This window comes from Hipposideros armiger, unplaced genomic scaffold (assembly GCF_001890085.2).
Source record: "Hipposideros armiger isolate ML-2016 unplaced genomic scaffold, ASM189008v1 scaffold_5, whole genome shotgun sequence".
In the NCBI taxonomy this organism is placed as follows: Eukaryota; Metazoa; Chordata; class Mammalia; order Chiroptera; family Hipposideridae; genus Hipposideros; species Hipposideros armiger.
In genome coordinates this window covers 6,119,879-6,127,220 of record NW_017731355.1, presented here as the reverse complement: position 1 = coordinate 6,127,220, position 7,342 = coordinate 6,119,879, and the positions used below count along the sequence as shown (strand labels likewise).

Genomic DNA, 7,342 nt, shown 5'->3' with positions numbered 1-7,342 from the left:
CTAGGCCACCTTAATCTTGTTCCTCTTTTAGCTCCTATGAGTCCAGTGGCCTCACTGTGCCACACCATCCCCACCAGGGAGCTCCCTCCTGAGGGCGTGTGGTCTGATGCACACTGCACTGGTTCTACTGGCTTCATTTCTCGGGGATCATTCCCACTGTATGAATGGAGAAACAGAATCAGTGGGAGGACCTACCTAAAGTGGTTTCGCTGCCTCCTAGTCTTATCTTCCTTCTCCTAGACCAGTGCTATTCACAGTGTGGCCTACTGGCCAGCTTTAGAGCCAGTCCATTGTCAATCCCCAAGTTTGTGTACATGCTGATAGGTATTTCTGCCATGATTTGCATAGAAAACAATGACAGACAGAAGGAACTCTCCCAGCCTCTTCATTTTACAAATGAGAACTCTGATGCCCAGACTTTCAAGCTAGTAGCAGAACCAAAATTGGAACCAAAGTCCACTAAGATATCGAATAGTAATCTAATACCATTTATAGCTCTAGATTCACTCATGAGTCAGTACTGATAAGCTTGTCATGGCTATTGACTGAACACTGGCGTTACCATTCTGGCTAGCCTGAGGGTTTGATTGCTTTCCCTACGGGGTCGCGTTGGAGCTTTCACTCTTCACCACTTGGGGGCCCGTAGATGCTTCACCAGGTTCTTTTTTAAGTCCCCCACTCTTCCCGTCCCCAGCGTCCGAAGTACTGCAGAATTCCCGGCAGGAGGCGCTGTGAACCCCTGGTTTCTCGGCCCCTCCCTTGGCCAACCGTCGATTGGGCCGGCGCGTGACGTCACGCCGTTTTAGCCAAACAAATGGGTTTCGTAGGGAGCGTTGGGCTCCGCCGCGCCGCGCTGGGCGCTCGGTCCGCCTCAGCGGTGGGGAGCAAGCCAGGCCTCCTGCTGCAGCTGCCGCCGCTGCATCGGGGTGTGCAGCCCCGGGCCAGGCCCCGGCCGGGGCAGGAGCGCAGGTGGGTCGGGGCCGCGTGGCGTGGCGCGAGGACAGCACGGTCGGGGTTCGGCGGCGGCCACCGTGGCCGTTCCCCGCCCCCCTCCCGCCGCTTGCCTGCGCTCCCGGGACGCGGGGCGGGTGGGGGCAGGGGCGCCGCCCGTGGGTCCTGGGCGCGCGGCGCTGCCGGCGCATCTGGGGCAGGGACCCGGCGGCCCGCACCTCCGCCCGGGCCGGCCTCCCCCCGCGCACTGGCCACGCGCTGAGCGCCCCCGCGGGCCCTAGAGGGTCTGGCGGGCGGACGGGAGCGGGGTCCTCGGTCCGGGCTGAAGCCTAGGAGATCACGGATAGGCCGTGAGGAGGCACCGGACCGGCTCTCTCACCTCCGGGACCAGCGGCAGTGAGGAAGTCGGGCCTTGGGTGGGAGTCACCTCGCACGGTCGCGCCCGCTTCAGCTCGGCCGCTGCCCTTCCCTGTCCCAGCGCAGGTGAGCTGGCGCCTGCCCTTAACCCTTATCGGGACCTGGCAGGACGGAGGCTTGGAAGCTTCTTTCGTGTCTGGGCGGACGCAAGTCGACTGCGGGTCGGCCCCAGTTCTCGATGAAGTCATAGTGCTGTGGGCCCTCGTGTTAGTGACGTCAGGGGTTTCCAGGAGATGGACTGTGATGTCACTGCGGCGGGGCCCTTGGCGCGCAAGGGCCGGGAGGACCCGGAGGGGAGAAAAAGGAAGTTCAGTCTCCTATCGACTTCTGGAATCGCCGCGGAATTTGAATAGAAAATTGTTCGATGTCAGCATTTTACAATTTTAATGTAATAGTTGTCTAGTTCTTTAACTTCATATCAAACAAGCATTGTTAGTACAGTTCAATATAAGACCCAAGCCACATTTGATTCAGAAACACCTAAATCGGGAAGGTTTTTTTGGTGGGTGGTGGAGTCGGGTGTTAATGTGAATGCCTTTCAGGAAGCTCAACTCCTAGTGTGACGGTTTATGATCGGAATAGCCAACAAAATAGGACCAATTTGAGTGCTGGTAATTCAGTTGCTTTCCTCTTTTTTGCTAGACAGTTTTGACATCAACTATCTGCTCATTCACATTTTTGTTAGAAAATGGCCTGGAAGAGGGAGAGCGTATCTCGAACTTTTTCTATTGTAAAGGGCGGGAGGTGTTTGAATTAATCCAGTATTATTCTTAAATAATAATTACCTGAGGATTTAATTTATCCGGAGTCTCCCTGTCCCATGCTACCATGGATAATTGAGGGTTTCCTATGGCTATAGCTCAGCAACAAGCCTTTTTCTTGCTTTCTTACTAAGGCTGGGCCATAACAATATAATAACATCCCAGGACTGCTTGTCTGGACTTGCAACTAAAATTTTGTCTGTAGTGCTTTCAAATATGAAACTACAGAATTTTTAAAAAGTTCCTTGTCTGTGAATATTGTTTTTCTTCCAAAGCTTTCAAAAGAGATCAGGCTGGAAGAGAAGTTAATCGCTTGCCATTACTGACTCTCCAGCTATTCCAGCTTGTGAATACTTTGATCATGTCTTCTTCTCTATAGAATCGTGATAATATCTAGTTTGAAAGGTAGATGGCTTAACATTGAAGCGTAATTACAGTTTCGTGTCTTCAGCAGGAAGCTTGGATAGGAGTCCTCAGTCCTCCTTCACTGACCTTGACTTACAAGGTAGGTTTCTTGGTTGTGATTAATATTTCCTCCTTGGCTTCGGTTTGCTCTTTATAGGTGATTGATAATGTATTGTCTCTCTGGATTTTGCATCAACATGCAGGTGGAAATTATGCTGTGCCCATTAACACGGGAAATGAAAGCAAAAATTACCCTCATTAATTAGTATTAGATTTCACTGGAAGTTCACAAAACAAGGCTTTCCTGTAAATCTCATTTTGATCCTTACCATACCTTGGAAATTTGACAGCATTGTGTGTACTACTGAGAGTTGCTCTTTTTTTTTTTTTCTTTTAAGAAATTGGAAATTGTATGGTGACAATGTTGAGTGAAGGTTTTAAAGAAAAATTTAAGCCTTTGGATCCTCAAGACTGATAGGTACTGACTTAACATGAAACTGCTGATATTAAGGATGTTAATCAGCCTACTATTTAAGAGGAAAGGATCATGGCAAGGTAATATGTGATGCAGTTGAAGGAGGTACGAAAGGACCCTGGGATGTGTCTTTTTGGAGGGCCTGTCTGAGGCAGGCTACATGGCTCTGTAAATTAAGTGTACTAGTGTAAATGGGAAGGGATCAAAGTCAAACTGAATGTGAGTCGAAAGACATATAAATGATGATAATAAAATAGCTCCTCGTTGGCAGTGCATTTTCCCATCTCTATTTTGTTAGGGGCTATGAAACTTTTATTTTTCCTAATGGAAAATGAGTTAATAGAGAATAAATGTCTTAGGTGTATTCTGATGTGACTGAGGAACGTCCAGCTTATTTATATAGTTGCATAACTATTTAACATGCCATAACTCTTCTGAAACATTTTTACAGTTTGTTTCTACTTTCTTGGCAGGATGTTTTTCACCCAGACCTTGCAGTTTTGGGTGTAGGAAGCAGCTTTTACTTTTTATAAGTGGAAATTTATTTGTGATCGGGTTTATTATTATTTTAAAGTATTTTGTTATTTTATCCAGTTACAGCATTTGAAGGGACTAACTCAGCCAGTCCTTAATGATATGGCATTTTTCTGACAGATAAAATTTGTTTGTTGGATCAATTATTCTATTAACAGACGTAGAATTTAAATTCTTATATAAACTTGCTAATCTTAAATTTATGCTGATCCAGTTTAATTTGGTCTATCTTAACTTGTTTTAATATTTGTTGGGGAGAGACATCATTTGGTGTTACCTTCCAAAACTTGCAGCTGTTTAGAACCAGACACTTGAGGGAAGCGACTATGGTATAATGAATGCCTTCCTTGTTAGGTCATGGGTGACAAAGGCAAAATTCAACAAGTGCATAATCTGCAGTCCTTTGGAAACAACAACAACAAAAAAGAGCAGATTAACTCCAAATGCATTTAGGTCATCTGGAAATTGAATTCCTGTCAATCCTTATCTTTGCATAATTTATTTACTCCCCTTTTAGTTCACGCTTATGGTATTTTGAAGCTGATGAACTTACCGTGTTGTCCGGAAAGCATTAATGATTAAAATGTAGGTGTTTCTTAAAGTTAGTTGAAAGAGTTTATTATCAACCTTTCATTTCCAATTCCATCTTCTAGTTAGCTTTCCACAGAACAGGCTCCCGATCTTCTCTTTTTAAATATTCACCGTCAGAATCCTGGCACATACAGCTCCTACCCTCAGCACAATGTGGGTATAAATGTGAAACTAAGTGCTATATATATGTATTGAATTATCAGGCACGGGTTTCATTCAGCCAGCAAACATTTTTTGAGAACCTCCCTGTATGCCAGGTACTCAGCCAGGGACTGACACTCAGGCGAATTGTTCTTGCTGCAAGGACCCTTGACCTGTATTTTAGGATTCCTTTGCCATGGAGGGGGGCCATAGGTCTGCGGGGCCAGAATTGGACCAAGAGGGTGTACCATTTATGTTATGCCAGATTGGCAGAGGTCTCGTCTACAGATCTGTTTAAGGAAGATTTAGAAACTCAGGTAAAAAATAATGGGGGACACATTGTCAAAGAGTCTATAGACTCCACAGATTTGGATTGATCTAAATAAATGGAGTTGAGTGAGTGAGCACTTTTCTTTGAGGCAAGAGTAAGCCCTTAAAGCTAGAACTAGTTTGTGTAGGCAGTCTAAACTTAGAGATAGAGAGAAGGGGGACACTCCAGACATCCCACTCTCTGGCATGTATGTATATACCTTCTTTTTCTTTAGTGTCAGTACTTTTCTTTAAATTGACAAAGTTCTGAAATACGTGAGACTCTCATAGCCTTCATTTCCACTCTTTGCTTTCTTTCCCTAATATTTTGTCATGAAGAATTTCAGTCACAGAAAAGTTGCAAGAATTGTTTGTACATTGAATACCTAAATACCCACATCCTAGATTCTTTAATTCATGTTACTGTATCTACTTTTCCATCCATCCATCCATCCATCCATCCATCCATCCATCCATCCATCAATCCATCATACGCTCCCTCACTCCCTCTATCCATTTACTAATCCATCTTATATTTTTGTTGTATTTTAAAGTAAGTATAGTTCAGAATATCAAGAAATGAACACGGGTCCTTCTCTCTTCAAGCTTATAATTTAGTTTGGGTTTTAGTTAGGTGTCTAAAGAGAGATAAATAAATGTTACATGAATTCAGAGGAGGCAGTCGGGGTACTGTTAGAGAAAGCCTCATAGGTGTGGGCCTTGAATTGGTCCTTTATTTTAGGATCCAGAGAAGAGGTGTTCTTTTTAAAATCGACTTTGCAATTAGAAGTTATGGTATAAAGAAACAGTAGCAGACAAGGGTGGATGGGACCCAGTTTTGGAAGGAGTTTGAGCATTATTCTGTACCCAATGACAATTTTTGAGGAAGGAAGTAATGTGTAAAACAGATCTTTTAGTTAAATTCTTATCCTGTTTGTCATCTTTGGTATTTAGTTGTATAGAAGACCTCTTCATTTTTTGAGTTCTCTCTTCTCTTCTTTCTTTGCCTGCCTCTGATTGCTCTTGATTTCTCAGCTTTGCTGGTAACTATTTCTCTTCCAGATCCAAACTATCTAAAGCTCTGTTCTTGACTCTTTGTGCTCCTTGTAATCTTGCCCTTACCTCTATTGCTTCTTGATTAGAATTCTTTCCAGGCCATGCCTACATCTTTATCCATAAGCTGTTAACTCTTGTTGGGTTTCTAACTGCTAATAGGATACTTCTTTTTGTATATCCTTGTTTACTTTGTACTTAACTTACTGTTCAAGAATGTGTAGTAAGAACATTTGCTCTAAGTAGTTGTAGCAAATGGGATTTATTGAGAAAGGAAGATATGTAAACTTTGAGTGGGCTGAATGAACAGTTTAGAATTTATTTATTTTTCAATTATAATTGACAGTCAATATTATTTTATATTAGCTTCAGGTGTACAGCATAGTGGTTAGACATTTATATACTTTATGAAGTGATTTCCCCTGTAAATCTAGTACTCATCTCTGAGACCATCATAGTTATTGCAATATTATTGATTATATTCCCTGTGCCTTACTGGAACCATCATTATATGTTACTTTCTGCCCTCGATATTTTATGCAGGTATTTTTGCTTGTCCACACTTAGGTCATATGTGAAACCTCAGCTTCAAGAGCATCTGGAAAATGTAGTTTTTAGTTGTCCATCTTCTAAAACAGAAAGTCCACGTGACACTAGATTGGAGTATTGAGTGAGTCTTCAGTACACTCAGTTGTGACAGACTAAGCTCATTTTCCCTGGATTCCCTCATCATGACAAAGTGAAGCCTTTTCTAATGGTGCTGTTTCTCTGCAAAGACATGGGTATTGTTCTAGTTTTCTGAGATAGAAACTATAGAAATTAAGTGTACCATTTAGATTTTTTTTATGTTGTGAGTGTAATAGAAAACCAGCTCAAATTTCCTGGCTCACATACTGCACAGTCCAGAGGCGAAGCTGGAACCACTGACACCTGTGTGGTCAGAGCTTCGTCCTTTTCTTTCCTTTATTTAGTGAGCTCTGCTTCTATGATGTTGGCCTCGTTGTGGTCACCACATGTTTGTCAGCAGCGCAAGGCCCACGTCCTCGAGCCATCAAGTCCAGAGAGGAGAAGGAGCTGTAGGCCAGGGCTCCTGACCAGTGTTGCTCCCTAGACGCCTTTGGCAGTGTGAAGCCTATAGGGCCCCTTTTCTGAGTAATATTTTAAAATAAAATCCATAGGACTATAAAGAAAAACAGCTATATTAAAATACAGTTATCAAAATATTTTTTAACATTGTAAGATAATAATATGTACTTCTTTATTAAATAAGGTTTAGTGTGGGTTTAATAATTTCCAAGTAGTGATGGACATTGTCATTATTTGGAGGTGTCTACAACCAATGATCATGTGATAGGAAAATATCTGTGATTTTTACTGTTGACAAAGTGACTGATACTGCTAATATTATTGTGGTCCGTTGACTGTCTTCTCATGGAAATGTTAAGTTTTAGTTGAAGGTTAGTGAAAGTAAAGATATAATTTTTCACCCTCCTTTGAGTTTAGAGGCACCCTGAATTTTATACCTAAACCCCTTGGAGGTAGGGTACTCTGTGAGCCTCAGCTTAAGATCTACTAGAAGAGAGTTTCTCTTCCCAGAAGCCCCAGCAAATGTCTTCTTATATCTCATTGACTTTGGGTTATATTTCTGACATTTTTTAACCAACCACTAAGAATATGACATGCTAATTGTTTAGCCAGCCTGGGT

General features: G+C 42.9%; 1 protein-coding gene across 5 annotated transcripts in view; it reads left to right on the top strand.

Moving 5' to 3' along the window:
* Positions 1 to 749: 749 nt before the first annotated feature.
* The window catches only part of FBXO34 (F-box protein 34), a 90,556-nt gene continuing 83,963 nt past the window's right edge, over positions 750 to 7,342 (top strand). For 3 of the 5 annotated variants that reach the window (XR_002124348.1, XM_019645145.1, XM_019645152.1), the window contains exons 1-2: positions 880 to 969; positions 2,581 to 2,634. Coding sequence is in view for 1 of the 5 variants with exons in the window: in XM_019645130.1 (XP_019500675.1) it covers positions 815 to 969 (155 nt within the window). In the remaining 4 variants the exon portion in view is untranslated. Of the gene's footprint in view, positions 970 to 2,580; positions 2,635 to 7,342 lie in introns of all 5 variants that reach the window. The other 2 variants (XM_019645136.1, XM_019645130.1) reach the window with 2 other exon arrangements.